The sequence below is a fragment of the Leucopleurus acutus genome (genome assembly GCF_964270905.1).
Source record: "Leucopleurus acutus genome assembly, chromosome: 8".
Classification (NCBI taxonomy): Eukaryota; Metazoa; Chordata; class Mammalia; order Artiodactyla; family Delphinidae; genus Leucopleurus; species Leucopleurus acutus.
Genome location: NC_139151.1, coordinates 13,220,966 through 13,240,193, shown reverse-complemented (window position 1 = coordinate 13,240,193; position 19,228 = coordinate 13,220,966). Strand labels below are relative to the sequence as shown.

The following is a 19,228-nucleotide window of genomic DNA, read 5'->3' as shown; positions in this document are numbered from 1 at the left end:
GTATTATTTGTTTAGATTAACTTATATGATTCTAGGTTACCTTAAGTTTAACTATTGCTGTTTTCTGTGTTCAGTGTAGTTTGGGAATATACAAGTATTCTAGGAGTTGTCTTATTTAAAATCATACAGCTCCTTTTCCTACCACCATTTCTACAATTAGCTCGAAAGGAAGACAGCTATTTTGTTATTAGGCAAAAAGCCTTCCATTGCATTTTTAGAAGTGTTATTAGCCTGTTTTTTTGCATACTGATTTGTAGACATGTGAGCTCTTTGATAATCATCTTCTGGACTTTTATTCTCCCAGGATGGTCTTCCCTCCATCCTATTCCCAAGAGATTATTTTCAGAGGAGGAGATTCCATAGCCTGTATTGCTGATAAATTCTAGTGAAATTTTTTTAAATCTTGAATTTTTTTAGGGTAGGTTAAAGTGAAATTTGGATAGTTACGTTTAATTGAGCTGACATTACATTTTGCATTTATATATTGGCATTATTGATGTATAATTACCTCTTTTTCTAGATCAATGGGCAGTGCAGCTGTTTCCAGAGCATTGAACTGCTAAAATCTCGCCCTGCTCACTTGGCTGTTTTCTTACACCATGTAGTTTCACAGTTTGACCCTGCAACATTGGTAATATATTTTATGATTTCACCAATTCAGAGTTCTTACATTGATTCATATACCATAAAACTTTTCACTTCAGCAAGATGAGTGGATGGACTTCTTTCAGGTTTCTAAACATATTAGATACGAAAGATGATTAAAATGTTACTAATTTATTTTTTTATAAGACTTGGTTATATGGTAATAACTACATTGTTTATGGTGACCTACTTGTTCAAGGCATTCCTACTTGACGAGGATCCAGCAGATTACATTTTTCATGATTTCTCCCCCATTTCTTTCTCTACTACAGCTCTGTTATCTCTATTCAGACCTGTATAAACAGACCAATTCCAAGGAGACTCGTCGTGTCTTCCTTGAGTTTCATCAGTTCTTCCTGGATCGATCTGCAGTAAGTTACCAAGTTAATATTATAATCTTTGCTTTAGTACATTGAAGTATTGGCCTCCTACTTCTAGTCTTCCCTCCCATGTTTTTGGACTTCATTGTGCTTTCTGACATCTATATTATATCTCAATTACTGATTATTCTTGACTATAATTTTTGTATCATTTCTAAGTTAGTTGTAGGCATATGAATTCTCACAGTAAGTTTTAAGGGATATATATGTATATTGGGGTTTATACATGTGCATATTTAGGATGAGGGAGTGAAAAAGAGAACATAAATGATATACATATATATACATATATATTAGGATTGAAAGGGCAGTATTTGTATAATTGAACTCTGGTTGGCCTCTTTGAAGTTTGGAGGATCAAGGGTAACTGAAAAATGGTGGAAAAGATCTTACTAGTATAAATGATAATAGATAATAGTAGTGTTTTATTTTACCAATAGAAATCTTAGTAAGGTTTTAAACTAATATGTTTTTGTTTTTTCTGTAATTTTCTTTTTTTGTAGTACCTGTCTGGTTTTGGTATCAGGGTGATGGTGGCCTCGTAGAATGAGTTTGGGAGTGTTCCTTCCTCTGCAATTATTTGGAAGAGTTAGAGAAGGATGGGTGTTAGCTCTTCTCTAAATGTTTGATAGAATTCGCCTGTGAAGCTATCTGGTCCTGGGCTTTTGTTTGTTGGGAGATATTTAATCACAGTTTTAATTTCATTACTTGTGATTGGTCTGTTCATATTTTCTGTTTCTTTCTGGTTCAGTCTTGGAAGGTTATACCTTTCTAAGAATTTGTCCGCTTCTTCCAGGTTGTCCCTTTTATTGGCATAGAGTTGCCTGTAGTAGTCTCTATGATGCTTTGTATTTCTGCAGTGTCTGTTATAACTTCTCCTTTTTTCATTTCTAATTTTATTGATTTGAGTCCGCTCCCTCTTTTTCTTGATGAGTCTGGCTAAAGGTTTATCAGTTTTGTTTACCTTCTCAAAGAACTAGCTTTTAGTCTTATTGATCTTTGCTATTGTTTTCTTTGTTTCTATTTCATTTATTTCTGCTCTGATCTTTATGATTTATTTCCTTCTGCTAACTTGGTTTGTTCTTCTTTCTCTAGTTCCTTTAGGTGTAACGTTAGATTGTTTATTTGAAATTTTTCTTGTTTCTTGAGGTAGGATTATATTGCTATAAACTTCCCTCTTAGAACTGCTTTTGCTGTATCCCATAGGTTTTGGGTCATCGTGTTTTTGTTGTCATTTGCCTCTAGGTATTTTTTGATTTCCCCTTTGATTTCTTCAGTGATCTCTTGGTTATTTAGTAATGTATTGTTTAGCCTCCATGTGTTTGTGTCTTTTACGTTTTTTTCCCTGTAATTTATTTCTAATCTCATAGCGTTCTGGTCAGAAAAGATGCTAGATATGATTTCAATTTTCTTAAATTTACCGAGGCTTGATTTGTGATCCAAGATGTAATCTGTCCTGGAGAATGTTCCATGTGCACTTGAGAAGAAAGTGTAATCTGCTGTTTTCAGCTGGAATGTCCTGTAAATATCAATTAAATCTATCTAGTCTTTTGTGTCATTTAAAGCTTGTGTTTCCTTATTAATTTTCTGTCTGGATGGTCTGTTCATTGGTGTAAGTGAGCTGTTAAAGTCCCCCACTATTATTGTGTTATTGTCGATTTCCTCTTTTATAGCTGCTAGCATTTGCCTTAAGTATTGAGGTGCTCCTATGTTGGGTGCATATACATTTATAATTGTTAGATCTTCTTCTTGGATTGGTCCCTTGATCATTATGTAGTGTCCTTCCTTGTCTCTTACAACACTCTTTATTGTAAAGTGTATTTTATCTGATATGAGTATTGCTACTCCAGCTTTCTTTTGATTTCCATTTGCATGGAAAATCTTTTTCCATCCCCTCACTTTCAGTCTGTATGCGTCCCTAGGTCTGAAGTGGGTCTCTTGTAGACAGCATATATATGGTCTTATTTTTGTATCCGTTCAGTGAGCCTGTGTTTTTTGGTTGGAGCATTTAATCCATTCACATTTAAGGTAATTATCGACGTGTATGTTCCTATTACCATTTTCTTAATTGTTTTGGTTTTGTTTTTGTAGGTCCTTCTCTTCTCTTGTGTTTTGCACTTAGAGAAGTTCCTTTAGCATTTTTTGTAGAGCTGGTTTGATGGTGCTGAATTCTCTTAGCTTTTGCTTGTCTGTAAATGTAAAGCTTTTTTTTTTTTTTTTTTTTTGTAAAGCTTTTGATTTCTCTGTCAAATCTGAATGAGATCCTTGCAGGGTAGAGTAATCTTGCTTGTAGCTTCTTCCCTTTCATCACTTTCAATATATCGTGCCACTCCCTTCTGGCTTGTAGAGTTTCTGCTGAGAAATCAGCTGTTAACCTTATGGGAGCTCCCGTTCCCCTGTATGTTACTTGCTGTTTTTCCTTTGTTGCTTTTAAGAATTTTTCTTTGTCTTTAATTTTTGTCAGTTTGATTACCATGTGTCTCAGCATGTTTCTCCTAGGGTTTATCCTGCCTGGGACTCTCTGCGCTTCCTGGACTTGGGTGGCTATTTCCTTTCCCATGTTAGGGAAGTTTTCGACTATAATCTCTTCAAATATTTTCTTGGGTCCTTTCTCTCTCTCTTCTCCTTCTGGGATCCCTATAATGTGAATGTTGGTGCATTTATTGTTGTCCCAGAGGCCTCTTAGGCTGTCTTCACTTCTTTTCATTCTTTTTTCTTTATTCTGTTCCACAGCAGTGAATTCCACCATTCTGTCTTCCAGGTCACTTATCTGTTCTTCTGCCTCAGTTATTCTGCTACTGATTCCTTCTAGTGTATGTTTCATTTCAGTTATTGTATTGTTCATCTCTGTTTGTTTGTTCTTTAATTCTTCTAGGTGTTTGTTCTTTAATTCTTCTAGGTCTTTGTTAAACATTTCTTGCATCTTCTCGATCTTTGCCTCCATTCTTTTTCCGAGGTCCTGGATCATCTTCACTATCATTATTCTGAATTCTTTTTCTGGTTGGTTCCCTATCTCCACTTAATTTAATTGTTCTTCTGGGATTTTATCTTGTTCCCTCATCTGGTACATAGTCCTCTGCCTTTTCATTTTGTCTCTTTCTGTGAATGTGGTTTTCATTCCACAGGCTGCAGGATTGTAGTTCTTCTTGCTTCTGCTCTAGTATGTTTTATTATTAGCCTTGCTATAGGGTAAATAACAGTTAGCCCTTAATACCTCTTGAAGAATCATGCTGCATGTCCCTAGTTCTTTCATATTTGCATTTCTCTTAGATGACTGTTTCACACCTTTTCTCTCTTAAACTCTCCATCACTTCCTCTCCTGTTCTTTTCTCAACTGATGACCTTGCTGTTTCTTTGAGAAATTTAAATTACACAGAAGATAACTTTTACCAGATATATCATCCTACCTCTGTCATACCATATGCTCTGCCCTCTCTCCTGATGCTATGTAGGGATTGTTCTGCTTTTATCTAAGGCCACCTCTTCCCCTGTTTATCCTGAGTGTATTTTCTTATACCTACTTAAAGATTAGTTATTCTAGCAGTTCTTCTCTCCTGCATCATCAGTTTTTTGTTTTCTATTGAATCATTCATATTAGCATGCAGACATGGTTAGTTCTCTTATCTTAAAACAAACTCACATAGAAACATTTTGGCTCCACTTCTTCCTCCAGCACTTGCCCCATTTTCTTTGTATTTTTTGCAAAGTTACCTGTACACCTACACATGGCTGAATACAGTTACCTTCTCAGTGAAGCCTGAATTCGCTGACCAATTTACTTAAAATTTCATCTCCCCCGACTTTCTGTCACCTTTCCCGTGTTATTTTTGTCTATAGAATTTATGTTTTCTTTTTTAATTTATTTTTTGTCTATATTCCTACTCTTCTACCCCAAATGTAAGCTCCATCAGGGCAGATATTTTTGTTCTGTTTGTTCACTGCTATTTCACCAGCACTGAATAGATCCTGGCAGAGTGGTCACTCAGATAGTTACTGAATGGATTAGGTAGGGTTCTGATTACACTGCCGTTGTTTAAAATATTACACAATGTATTTATTAAGATAACTTTCTTTCATGAAGAAGTGACAGTATATTTGTATTTCACATTTCTTAAGAGTGCTTGCTCCATGCTAAGTCAAAACTTTATATTTTGCTGCTCGTGATCTATATAAGTTTATCAAAATGAAAGTGTAAGAACCCTGATAGATTAATTTGCTAATTATTCTTTTATGCCACAGGTCATATTTATTTCATATAAATACCCACATACAGAAATGAACATATATATACTTTTTTGCATTTGTGCTAGAAATACTTTTAGGAAAGTTGATTTGAGCTACTTTATGGCAACTTCAGTTAAAGAGAAAGCTTTGAAATCCGTTTCACTGTTCTTCAAATAAATATTAGAGATCTCATAATTTTTAGCAGTGACTTATTTTCAAATGTAAAACTTCAGGTCTCATGTTAATTGTTTAAATTCTGAAAGGATATGACTTAAGTAGGTGTATAATACAAAGTAGCCATGAAGAAGTTAATATATTTTCTCCAAATGCAAAACAATTTTTTCCCAAGACATTTCCCAAATTAACAGGAGATAATTATCTGGTAATGGGACCAAAAACTGCAGTTATTATGTGAACAAATCCTAGCTAAGAAGAAGTAAATTATGACACAGTCGTCTTAGTTCAAGAGTAAGAGCTACACATGAAAGAACTAGAGATTTAAGACTCCAGAGCCTCAACATTGATATCCAACACTTTCTCATTGGGAGTGCGACTATTACTGTGAGGGTTCTTTAGCTTTACATAGCAAAATGGTTGGGAATATCATGGTCTGTAGTGTGAGTATATCAAAAAAGTAAATAAAAATCATCATTATATATGAGTAAATTTTTCATATGATATACACATAGTTGAGGTTTTACCTGTATTGATTCAAATGATGTATAACTGATTATCTTAACCAATGATTCTAGAAAGCCCAAGCCAATATTGATTCATTTTAGAAAACTAAAGCCAACAGGAATAAGTAAGGCACAGAAGCATTCAGTCATCTAGTAAAACAAGTGTAGATGTTTCCATTATAATATGATCCTTGGGAAAAAGGCTTATTTTCAAGTTTAACAATAGAACATTCCAGAGCTATGAAATTTAGATGGGTGAAACCCAAAAAATGAGCTTATACATGAATATTCTTGTAAAAATAGATCTTCAAGTTGTATCTCTTTATTTTGTATAAGTCCTTATATGCATCCTGAAAAACTCTTAGTACTATTTCACTTTTTGTTTGCATTTTTGTTTTAGCACCTGAAAGTTTCTGTTCCTGATGAAATATCAGTAGATCTAGGTAAGTCTGGAGCACCAATATGCTGGAGAATTACATCTCTATAGATACGTAGTTCAGCTCCTCCCTAAGGTTTCTATCTGTTACGTGGTGACTAGTAGGTGATATGACTCACAGCAGAAAAAAAGCCCATAATACATTTAAGGGTAAATGAAAGATGAATTCTGAGATGAAACACATAAAATGCATTGAACTTCTCTTTGTCTTACTTCAAGTTAAGTTTGCACCAAATAGTGCCAGTTATAATGCAAAAACTATGCCTTAGATCAGGTGACTTCTTCTATTTATGCAGAAAAAAGAAGACCCGAGCTTATTCCTGAGGATCTACATCGCCACTATATCCAAACTATGCAAGAAAGAGTCCACCCAGAAGTTCAAAGGCACTTGGAAGATTTTCGGTAAGCTTGGTGGTAAGCTGATATGGTTGTTCTGAATTAATTTTCTTTTTAAGTAGGAAAAGGTTATACATTAAGTCCTTGGCTCAGCATATCGTCTTTAGCACTGTTACTAAAGCCTAATGCACATCTGCAGTCAGAAGGTTGGCGTGGTACTGAGAGTGCATAGTCCCCATTCCTTACGCTGTCAGCAATTGTGCCTAGTATTAGTACTCTGTGCTAAGTGTGTCCTTCAGGATATGTGCTCTGTTGAGTGAGTGCCTCTAGAATTTTCTTCCTCCAGTGTCCTAGGTGACATGGGCCCCCAAGTAGAAAACTGTGACATTTTGCCTGTTGCTAGAAATTCACAGCTATGGAAACTCTGATGAAACATCTCCAGAGGGAGGTAGTTTTTCTCTAGGCTACCTCAGGAAATTTCTCCTATTCCCTTTAGACAGAAACGTAGCATGGGGCTGACGTTGGCTGAAAGCGAACTGACTAAAATTGATGCAGAGAGAGACAAGGACCGGGTAACTTTGGAGAAGGAACGGGCATGTGCAGAGCAGATTGTTGCCAAAATTGAAGAAGTGTTGTAAGTAACAGAAATACATGTAGAAAGGCCCTCTCTACTAAGATGCTAATTGTGCTTAAAGTGAACCAATTTAGAAGGGGGGTCAGGTTGTCTATGTGGAGCTGTTTATTCTGTCGTAATACTTGAGAAGCTGGAATTTTACATTTATGCTGATACTTTCGATGACGTTCTTGTATTTCTTTTTCTGGGTGTTGGTAAAATGAGTAACTATAAAATTTCTAACTGATCAAAAACAGGTTGAATACTTATATTGGCTTCAATTCACAGACTTTGGAAATGTTTCTTGCTATCAGACATTTACGGTTGATGACATGAGTGTGAAAAGCATATGGTTCCTTCAGGGATTAGAATTTTTCTGATGTTTTATTCCAGGTGACAGAGATTTGGGGTGGGTCCCAAAGCATTTGGCTCTGTTCTGCTGTTTCAGTTATCTGAGTTTAATAACAGCTCTTTTATTAAACTTTAATGTTTCATTTTTAAATGTTTTTATTTTTAGAATGACTGCTCAGGCTGTAGAAGAAGATAAGAGGTAATATAACTACTGTTTTCCTAGAAATCTAAGGAAAAAAGAACCTATCTTGTCTCCTGCCCTAAATTATGATTTCTTTCTTTTAACATAAAAATATAGACTGTCTCCCTCTGGTGGCCTGTATTTTACTTGACTAATATTCTAGTATCTTGAGTAGAATCCTTTACTATTCACAGTGAATAGATAGCTCCTTATTTTTCACTTGATGAATTCTAAGAATTTCAGCATTGGGGTTTTGGAAGTCATTTGATATCTTTATTCTACCCACCATCCCTTCCCAGAAGTCTTATTTTACTTAATCCTTTCTCCCTCAGTTCAACAATGCAATATGTTATTCTCATGTACATGAAGCATTTGGGAGTAAAAGTGAAAGAACCTCGAAATTTGGAGCACAAGCGAGGTCGGATTGGATTCCTTCCAAAAATCAAGGTAAGACTAGAATAATAATAGTGTGTTAAGGTCTCCATGCTTCTTTACATTTGATTGCAGTGCTTTCCTTCTTCTTAGTATTTACTTTTTCAGCAAATTAGTGCTAGGCATGCCAATAGGAATAAGATGTGGTCCCTGTTCTCAAGAAACTCAAAATCTAGTGAGAAATCCAGCCATACAAACTAATTTATTAGGCAGTGTGAAAAGTGAAACTAGTAGTTTATACAGAGAGCTGTCCCCAACCGTTCTGGCCTCATACTTTTCTTTTATGGTACCTGTCAGTGTTTGTAATTTTGTATGGCTTGGTTTCTTTTTTGTTAGATTGTAAATCTGGATGAAGATAAGGACCTCCTTCATTGTATCCCCAGCTTTTAGCATAGTGCCTTCGTACATTATTAGCTTAGTAAATATTGTTCAACAGATGAATGAATTACTTAGAACAGGCTCCCAGTAAATGTGCTATAAACCTACCTTTTACTTTCCAAAATTGTCAGTTCTGAAGGGTTTGAAAAGGCATCTTGAGTTTGGTGTGTACATAGTACTGTGTGCCAGCCTCTAATGAGTGCCCTGTGTGTGTCTTTCATTTACATTTAACCAATTTCTTTCAGCTGACCATTAGAATGTGTTTCTGTTTAAAAGCAACAAAAGAAATCTACTCTGTTACATATCTGTTATCTTTTTGATTGTACCTCAACTCTAGCAAAGTATGAAGAAAGATAGGGAAGGCGAAGAAAAAGGGAAGCGAAGAGGATTCCCCAGCATCTTGGGACCCCCAAGGAGACCAAGCCGTCATGACAACAGTGCAAGTACGTTGAAGTTTAAAATGCTGCATTCCCACCATTCCATGCCGTCTTTACATTTAGGCTCCTTTAGCTAGAATGGGTTGCTGGAAAAAGGTGTTCTAGAAGTGTTTCCACTGAACTTCCGTTGTTTCTATTCAATGTGATTTCTGAACTAAAGCCCCATGTGACTTCACAGTTGTCATAAACATCTTATTTAATGTCAGTAGAGTATTCCATTAGTTGTCCATAACATAGTTTACTTACCTGTTCTGATTTTGTTTGCATTCAAATTCTGATTGTTAAATTTATAAAACAAGACGTGCATGGATTTCTCCACCATACTTTGTTTTATCTCTTTATACATACATTACTCACATACTCCATACTTCTGCAGTTTTTCCACCTCTTCATTGTGTTTTATTTCCTGATGTCCCTCCACCCTCAGGCCTATTGGAGAGGCAGTCTCCTAGAGAGGGCTGCAGGAGAAGTAGGGGTGGGCGAGCTGCTGTGGTGAGAGAAATTAGCTCATATAGTGGTCTTCAAGGTGACAGGTACCACATTTGAAAATATTGGCATGGGCTGGAGTTGGGGGGGTATTGTGATACAGTGAACCTGAATGTCCCACACAATGAGGAACTCTCACTCAAAATGTCAGTGATGCCCCTTGCTGAGAAACACTGAGAAGATGAAGGAAATTTTTAGAGAAGAGATTGAGGAGAACAGAGCATTTCACAGATGCTGACCATGAGTTCCAAGGGATACAGAAGAGGAATTGTAGGAATTGGGGAAGGAAGAATTTTAGGATTAGAGATGTACAAAGCTGTGTGGGGATGTGCCAGGTTATGGGGGACGATGAGCTGAGAGTCTTTAGCTTCTCATGGTGACTGATGTGAACAGTGGTAATGGGCAGCATAAGGATTATTCTGCATGGTCTCTGAGGCATGTCGTGATGATGAAGTTGTGAGTGTTCGCGAGAAGCTAGGGGCTTGCTAAGAGCTCACAGAGCTAAAAGGCTTCATCTTCTCTCTTACAAATGAATACAGCTTCGTACGTGTCCATCTCCGGCTCTCGGCATCCCCTCTGCCCCCACCCACTGTTGCTCTCCTCAGCTCCTTTTCTCATGACCCTTCTTCTCCTGCCTCTTCTCACCTGCCTCATCTTCTACCATCTCCAACCCTTTTCTCTTCATCCTCCTCCACCTTCTCCTGCCTTTCTCTCTCTCTCTTTCTCTCTCTCTCTTTCTTTTCTCTCTCTTTTTCTCTCTCTCTTGCTCTCTCTTTCCTACCTCCTTCCTTCCTTCTCTTTCTATCTTCCTTTCTTTCCTTTCCCTCCCTTCTTTCTATCGATCTGTTTATCTATCTATCTATCCCTCACTCTGTATAATAATTCACGTTATATTTTTCTAGGGCCCACCATGTTCCAGACATTTTTCTAGATTCTTTTCATCATCTTTTTTTTTTTAAGCTGTTTTGCAGCATGAATTATTAACCATTGCTTTCTGTTCAGTTGGCAGAGCCATGGAACTACAGAAGCAGCGCCACCCTAAGCACATATCCACACCCTCATCTGTGAGTCCTGAACCTCAGGACTCTGCTAAGTTGCGCCAGAGTGGATTAACAAGTGAAGGAGCAGACATTGGATACCTGCCAGCCAATTCCATGTCCTCCATGGTTTCAGGGGCCACTCTTTCCCAGGAAGGAGGGAAAGAGAATGATATGGGTGAGCTAATGCTGTAGTTCAACTTAGCTGAGTATCAGGATTTTAAAACAACTATACTAAGAAATAGAGTGGCAGATGATTTAAATCAAGACAGAATCCCAGTTTTAGTTTTAATATTTTAATATTATATAGCCAGTGACAAATCTGTGCTGAATGGTAATTTTGAGTTCTTATCCATTCAAAAACTATTTATTACGGACTCCTCTATCAGGCATTAGCTCTGTGCCAGATGTTATCATACGGAGTAATATGTAGATTCTTGCCCCATGCAGCTTAGTCTTCTGGGAAGATAAGTCATACAAATAAAAACTTCAAATCGTGGGGAGTGTTGAGAGGACTGGTCAGAAGTTAGAGGCAGATGTGTGTATGCGGGGAGCGGGGTGCATCTAAAGAAGACTTTTTAAAAAATCTAAGATTACCAGGGTTGTTTTTTGTTTTTTTTTTTAACGCTAAGGGGAAGCCAGTTGAGAGGAAGAGGTTGAAAATGCGGGAGCTGGACTATGTATCCAATAGAACAAAGTTTTGAGAAGGAGAGAAGCGATGATATGTGGGGTGTATGTGAAGGGCAAGGTTATTAGCTGAGAGTTAGGATTTAGTGAGAAGGGCAAGGGGATTTGAAAAGTAAAGAAAGATAGGAAGTAATTGTAGATAATTGAGGAAAGAGCTTATTACCATATTTCTTCATACTTGTTATAATGGGTTTCTGAAGCAAGTGATCTGGAAGAATTAGGTGGTTTTATTTGGAGAAGGAAATGCCTCTCTATATTGGTGATTTGGGAAGCAGTTCAATTTCTGGTATGACAGGATCAAGGATAAATCTGTGGGAGTGGTCACCAAGGTGGCAAAGAGGGGGTTAACTATAGATGAAGAGGGCAAGGAACCAAGGAACCAAGGGTTTGAATACCTTTATACCACAGACTTTGAGATCACTGCATATGGTAATAGCACAGAGAGGAAAACTGTGAGCCAGCAGCCAAAGGTTCAGTGTTGCTAGATGGTTGTTGGTGGAGGGAGAACATGTGATATTATTCAGAGAGTGAGAGCCTCAGTAGAGCAAGGGATTTTTATAAGAAGGTAAGATAATAGTCTAAAAGTAGTACTGAGGAAAAAGAAGGGTCTCTATCTCATCTCCACCCTGCAGTACACAGTGTATGACTGAAACATCAGTCTCTGTTTGAGAGGGCTGTAGCAGAAGAGGTTACCTTCCATGGGATACGAAAGTTTTTACTTAAGACAAAGAAGTAGGGGTGACATTTGTAGAGAAGTGTGGAGGTTCTGTCTTATATGGAATTCTGAAGATGTAGGATTGAGTAATGCATTAATTCATGGCTCTCATGTCTCACTGAAATAAAAGCATGGTAGGTAATGAATAAACAAAAATCATAAAGAGAAAAGAAGTAGAGGAAGAAAAGATATTATCATTCAGTAAGAGATTTCAACAAATTTTGGGGAGATTGAAAGTGGGCAAGAGTGGTTTGATGGATAAAACAACATAAAGGAAGTCGGAGCCTGTAGTTCGTTTAAGGAGTCCAAGGTGGGAGCCAGTCTGTCAATTAGAACCCAGGAGAGACTTTGGGCTCAGAGTTGGCATAAGTTACGGAGTTCATGAGTAAGAAGTAAAGCTGAAAATGATGAATTAATTGAAGGTCTGTAATCAAAACAGTTATGTCAGCAGCTTCTGACCCTTACATTGTAGAATATAAGCAGTCTGTCATTCCTGTATCGGAAGAAAATGAATATGCTCTTTGTTATACAAGTTGAGTGAATTGTATAAGGAGTTAAGTCCTCCATGGTATTAGTGCCCTGGAGCTCACTTTAGGGGACCTGGAGCATGACAATAGGCATGCCAGGGGCTTACCCTGCTCTGAGGAGCTTCCGGCTGAAATGGCCCTACTTCCACATAGCAGAACGGAAAGCCAAGTCAGCTGCCCAGTCTTTTATTCTTACATATGAACAGCATTACTCACTGTTGGCAAAAGTTATTAGAGTCCAGACCTAAGATAATACATAATGCCAAACATATTAGTGGCATAAAAAAGAAAATACAAAATAAACACAAAAACTGCCACTAGCAGAAAATAATTTAGGCAATAAGTAAGAACTTATAAAAATACCTCTAAATTAGATAGTATTCTCGAAGAAATTAGAGGTTATTATATCTAAAGCAAGAATAGGATGTTATAAAAAGGGAGCAGAGACCAAAATGTTTTAATGTAACTATTACATATAATTACTGTTTTATTAGTTATTAATTGCTTTGTGATAAATTACCCCAAAGCTTGATGGCTTAATACAAAAAATATTTACTACTTCACATTTTTGGTGGGTAAGGAACTCAGGAGCAGCTTAGCTGGGCAGTTCTGGCTTGGAGTGTCTCATAAAGCTATAGTCAGGATGTCAACCAGCCATCTGAAAGCTTAGTGGGGCCAGGAGACCTCTTCTGTGCTTCTGCAGGTGGCTGGTGGCAGGAAGACTTAGCTCCTTGCTAGGGGCCTCGGCTCCACACCACGTGGGCTTCTCCATGGAACTGCTTGAGTGTTCCCTGACGTGGTAGCTGACTTTCCCAGAGTGATCCAAAGGAGAGCGAGAAAGAAATCCCAGTGTTTTTCTGTATGACTTAGTCTGTATGGATATACCCCCTTATTTCAGCAAGTTAGAAGCAAGTCACTAAATCCAGCCCACATTCAAGGAGAGAAAAATTAGGTGCCACTGCTGTGAAGGGAGGAGTAGCAAAGAATTTGTGGACGTATTTTCAGACCACCACAGCTGCTAATAATTAAATAAGAAGAAAAAAAAGAAGTCCCTAAAAATAAAGTCAAGGAAATATTTCAGAATCTGTATCAGAGACATCAAGAGATAGAAATTGGAGAGGCAAGAATTATGTAGAGAGCCACCACAGAGATTCACAAAACATCAGCAGAGGAACTGGAGGAGAGGCAGTTAGAGAAATGACAGAAGAGGGCTTCCCAGCGCTGAAAAAGAATACATGTCTTTCAAACAGAAAGGGCTCACCCGGAACCAACTACAATGAGTAATAATGTTTTAAAAAAAGACCCATGCCTAGAGTAGCTTTGGAAATGTCAGTGCATCAGAGATAAAGAAAAAGAATCCTGAAAGCTTTCAAGAGAAAGAAAATGGAGATTATGCTGTCACATTTCTCAGAACATTAGGTGCTAGAATACAAAGGAGCCATGCCTTCAACTTGCTGAAAGAAAATGGTATTGAACTTAGAATTCTATATCCATCCAAACTACCCATCAAATATGAAGAAAGATGTAAAGACATTTTCAGATACTCCAGGATTCAGAGTTTAACTGAAATGCACCCTTTCCTTGAAAATAATTTAAGATACGCACTCCAGCAAAATGAGAGAAAAATTAAGAAAGAAAATCTCATGGGGTCCAGGAAACAGTGGAAACAACCCAGGAAAGTGGTGAAGGGCAGTTCTAGGATGATAGTTGTGTCACAGGCCAAGGGAACAGCTGTTCCAGATTGGAACACAAGAAGAACCTAGGGGATAAGAGAAAAGGAGATTTTAAGCAGTTTACAGTAACAGATGAAAAAGTTTGTGACTTGGTAAAATTATAGTACTTTGACAGCAATAAAAGAAAGGCATTTAGAAATGCTAAGAAGAACAGAATTGTTCAAGAAAGTTGTCATGATTTGAACATGAAGCAGAATTAAAAAATGGCATAATCTTAAAGTAATTGATTGAGTATATGACTTTAATGTAATAAATACTCTATTTCAAGTGGCCTAGGAGTTGTATGATTGGACCAGTAGAAAAGAAAACCTAATCCTAACTAACATGCCTCTTAAACTGGCATGAATAATATGTATATATATGTTGTATTACAATATGTGTATGGTCATAATAATGTAAGCACACTATTTGTTTTCAGACTTTTAGAATCAACCTAATAGGCAAAGCACAGAATATTTAGTTGTAAAGGAAAGAAATATAATTAAAGAGAAGGTTATGGACACTAAATACCTAATTTGACATAGAGGAGAATTAAGATACTAACACCTTGTTGGAAAAAAGATATATATATATATTTCTGTCATTTAAGCTTAGGGAATAACAAATAAGCCAACTAGGAATAATAATATAGTTATTAAACAGTGGGAAGAAAAAGGGGAGGGAAGTGAAGATGGGGCGTATAAGTGAGCAAAATCCTCGGAGGAAGAAGAGATGGATATTTCCTAAATATAATAAATCAAGAAAAAGAACTATGAGGTTATTATTTGGAGGTGGACCCCCATAATAACTAAAATTTGAATGAAAAAGATTGGCACTGGGGGTAAAAAAGGATAAAGTAAGAGAATGTGTCTCCTTATCATACGCCCTTCTGAGTTGTTGCCATATCTTATGTTGATTTTTTAAAAACTGCTTAAAAATGATTTTCCTGTTTATTTTTTAGTGCATTTAAAATTTTTATACTAGAATTTTGTTTCTAGCTAACCTGCAGTTGTTTAAGGAAGAATTTGGCTGTGGGTGAGGTGGAAACTTTCTGGGTTACTAATTCTTTTTTTTTTTTTTTTAATCATTGTCTTTAGTAACACCACCTGAATGTCTGACTTGTGTCTTTTCAGGATCAAAGCAAGTTGGAGAAACGCCAGCATCTGGAGACTCCTTAGATGGCACACCTCGTGCTCCCAGTACCATCTTTGACTTCCCACCTCCTCCATTAGACCAAGTGCAGGAGGAGGAATGGGAAGTGGAAAGGTAATTCAGTGATATCTTAGGGGCGTTTAGGACATTGCTTAAAAGCTTTTCACTGTATAGTATGCCTACAGTCCGTAGCATTTTTTCCCCCTTGTGTTTTTTGGGGGAAGAAGTAGAACTTACTGGTAGTAAATACTAGATAGGTACTGAAATGTTTTTTAATTTATTTGATACTAAATCATTGCAATATCCAGAATTATTTATCAGCCACTGTAGTTTAACACAATTTTGAGTATCTTTGTCATAAATTTCTTGATTTCTGTTTTGTTTTTGTGTTGACTCTCTGTTCTCCATCATTTTAGGGTGACTGAACATGGGACACCAAAGCCCTTTCGAAAGTAAGTATTCCTAAAGTAGCTTTCAATAGGGCATATTTTAAGAAATATATCTTTTCTCCCCAAAGTCCTAGTTTTAAAGGAAAAGAAACCCTGTACACAAGTCTGTTAGATAGTATAAAAGAAATTTCTTAATAAACACAATTATTTAAAAGATATTTATAGAGGTATTGATAACACACGTAAGCTGTTTTGTAGGAGACGATGATGTATTTATAACACATGTAAGCTGTTTTGTAAGAGAGGATGATGTTTCAGGCTCTGTGCAAAGCAGTACTTCAGAAATATGACTGATTTACTGTAGTGTAAAGACTTGTGCTATTGTCCATGTGATATCCTGAAATAGAATCCATTATTTTTTCTTCATTAGGTTTGACAGCATAGCTTTTGGAGAAAGTCAAAGTGAGGATGAACAGTTTGAAAATGACTTAGAGACAGATCCACCCAACTGGCAACAGCTCGTTAGTCGAGAAGTGTTATTGGCACTAAAGCCTTGTGAGATCAAAAGACAGGAAGTAATTAATGGTGAGTTTAATTAGTTTTTGTTGTTGTTATTCACATATATTGAGTTTTATTAGAGTTAAACCAACCCCTGAGCCTTGGAGTTTGCTTCGAAGTGTCTGCTAGCCTTGTGTTTTGAACAGAGAGGAAATTAAACTAATAGATCGATGATCCTTGAACTTTCCAACTTAAAAATGCAAATGATTGTATGATTCTTATTGATAATTTAAAAGGAAAATGCATTTAGCATTCAGGTTATTTAAAATTCATAGCATTATAGATCTTAAACTTGAAAAATCATTGAGACATTTGTCCCATCACTTTACTTTCAGGCTAAGTTATTGTTATGCATAGATTGTAAATGAGGAAGCTAAGGCTCAGGATGAGTGGTTGAATTAGTCAAGATCATACAGCTGATAAGTGACTGGAAGAAAACTAGAATCTAGGTCTTCCTTTATCCTCGTGCATGTTCTTCCTTTATCCTCATGCATGTTCTTTATTTTATCCTAGCATATATCCTAGCATATATGTCACATATATGTGACATGGAAGCTGTACCTGCTACTGTCTTTAGGCTGTGATTTGAATAAATATCCTTCCTGTCTCTAGCAGCATTGAGACATAGTGAGATTATAAAGTCTGGCCTCAGAAATAAGAGTTTATAGGCAAATTAGGTAACACAGAGCGCTGTTATTTCTGAAGAGGATTCAATTCAAAGTCTGTGTGCTATTTGGGCTTACAGTTTTCTAATGCTGTAGTTGTGTTTGGTTGGTGCTACCAACCAATGGATTTTGGAGTACGTTGTTAAGTTTTAAGTACAAAATAGTTTTGATGATATTTTTCATTTGCCAGTATTTATAGCTCTGTAGGAGAGTTTAATGTAATCAATACGTGACTTCAGAGATACTATATCCTTTCAAAACTACAAATAATTATTATATAACTCATTTGCTACTTAATTTCAGCTAAAGCCTATGTTTGATCCCATTCTAAGTAAGGTAACATTTTATATTTCCTTTTTTTCCTGCTTAGAATTGTTCTACACTGAAAGAGCTCATGTTCGAACATTGAAGGTTCTAGATCAAGTGTTCTATCAGCGAGTTTCCAGAGAAGGAATTCTGTCACCTTCAGAACTGCGGAAAATTTTTTCAAACTTAGAAGATATTCTTCAACTTCACAGTAAGAGAAATTGACTCTGATCTTTTTCCCTAACATTTCCAATAGATAAAAGACTGTATGTAAAGGGACCATAACAGTAAAATCTTATAAATGTATCCATGTGTTAGCTTTCCTGAAATTATATAATTAAATGTGAGCATAACATAAAGAAGTGATTGGATCTTTGAATTTCTCCCCAACCCTTTACCCCCACCCCACGCCCTCATCAGCCTTTTTTATACAAAATGTTAACACAGGACTTAGGGCCTAAAGTCAATGCCTGAGATGAAAAACATGAATAGGTAAAATTACCCTTGGAAATTCCCTATTGATTACAATATATATGTTTTTAAAAAATGTATTCTATATAATAATATATGTATAAATATATTTTGTAAGTAGTAATATACAGCATATAATCCCATGGTGGGAATATTTTCAGGAATTAAATTATTTTATTGTTTTGTTGCTTGGACTGCTTGAGTGAATACATAAAGAATCTGTCTTGCTGGCTTTCCCTGGTTGTAGTTATCTTGGACTTTTGTAGGCAGTGGTACCAGTTCCTCTCTTTTTAAGTCACTGTTTCTCCAGGACCCTTAGTTTTCAGTCTATCTTTCATCAAGGATGCCATCACCACCTGCCAACACCCTCCCACCAAATGGTTGCTTTTAGCCCCTTTGTGGGTGATCCTAGGTCTCACCAGTGTGCACGGACACATTCAAGCATGATGATGTCCATTGCCTGGGAACACACACATTTTGAGAGGAACAGTGGACAGACTCACCTATACAATTGAACTTTGTTTTTTATGAACATGGTTGGTTATAGATGGAGTCTTGAGGTTAAATGCGTATTTGATGCACCTCACTGTGTATAATGTGCTAGTTTCCACATTGTTTTATGCTTTGGCAACTGTTTTTCAGATAGAACTCAAAACATTTAGGTTTATAGGAATTGGGTCCAGATTTATATTTAAGGCCATCAGAAGCAGCTGTATGCTACTCTGAAAATCCTTTTTTTTTTTTTTTTGAAAATTTAGGTTCGTGGTATTACCAGTATCTCAGCCTGAAATGAATGTATGCTTAATTTTTTTCATTGTTTTTTTTCTCCCTTAGTTGGGTTGAATGAGCAAATGAAGGCTGTTCGAAAGAGGAATGAGACATCCGTTATTGATCAGATTGGGGAAGATTTGCTGACTTGGGTAAGGAGATTTGCTATTTAATTTAAAAATTGTCATAGACACTTGATCAGATTCAAGGTTAAGTTGCTAACCTTCCCAAGCATGCAAACTTCTCCATTTTGCAAAGCTAATGTAAAGATGAAAAGGGGTCCAACTGTGTATTCTTACTTATTCTTCTAATAAGTGCCCAATCAACTACATGCTCTTTTCTCATCAAATTAAAGATACTAGTTCTTTGTGTTTAAAAGAATGTAGAGTAACATGGATATTGATAAAAAATAATTTAACCGATGTAGAATTTTAACTGTCTTCTGTTGTCAAAATCTCAGAATTGTACTGTAAAACATTAGACAATTGTAGATCCAAAACTACCATCACAAAAGTAGAAGGGTGAAAATTACTTAATCTTATGTACCAGGAAAGAGTTCAGAGACTCTAGTAGCTGTTTGTCAAATTGTATTTATCTTTCCAGCTGACTCTTTATCAGTATATACTCCATAATATATACTTACGTGCCAAGCACTGTTCTAG

General features: G+C 36.5%; 1 protein-coding gene across 2 annotated transcripts in view; it reads left to right on the top strand.

Moving 5' to 3' along the window:
• ARHGEF12 (Rho guanine nucleotide exchange factor 12) overlaps window positions 1-19,228 on the top strand; it is a 140,257-nt gene that overhangs the window by 102,221 nt on the left and 18,808 nt on the right. For both annotated transcript variants that reach the window (XM_082844836.1, XM_082844837.1), the window contains 14 exons: window positions 521-631; window positions 918-1,016; window positions 6,330-6,372; window positions 6,662-6,767; window positions 7,198-7,335; window positions 7,832-7,864; window positions 8,179-8,293; window positions 8,994-9,099; window positions 10,582-10,794; window positions 15,391-15,523; window positions 15,826-15,861; window positions 16,229-16,383; window positions 17,392-17,538; window positions 18,633-18,718. In XM_082844836.1, coding sequence (XP_082700962.1) covers window positions 521-631; window positions 918-1,016; window positions 6,330-6,372; window positions 6,662-6,767; window positions 7,198-7,335; window positions 7,832-7,864; window positions 8,179-8,293; window positions 8,994-9,099; window positions 10,582-10,794; window positions 15,391-15,523; window positions 15,826-15,861; window positions 16,229-16,383; window positions 17,392-17,538; window positions 18,633-18,718 — 1,521 coding nt within the window. The remainder of the gene's footprint in view (window positions 1-520; window positions 632-917; window positions 1,017-6,329; window positions 6,373-6,661; window positions 6,768-7,197; window positions 7,336-7,831; window positions 7,865-8,178; window positions 8,294-8,993; window positions 9,100-10,581; window positions 10,795-15,390; window positions 15,524-15,825; window positions 15,862-16,228; window positions 16,384-17,391; window positions 17,539-18,632; window positions 18,719-19,228) is intronic.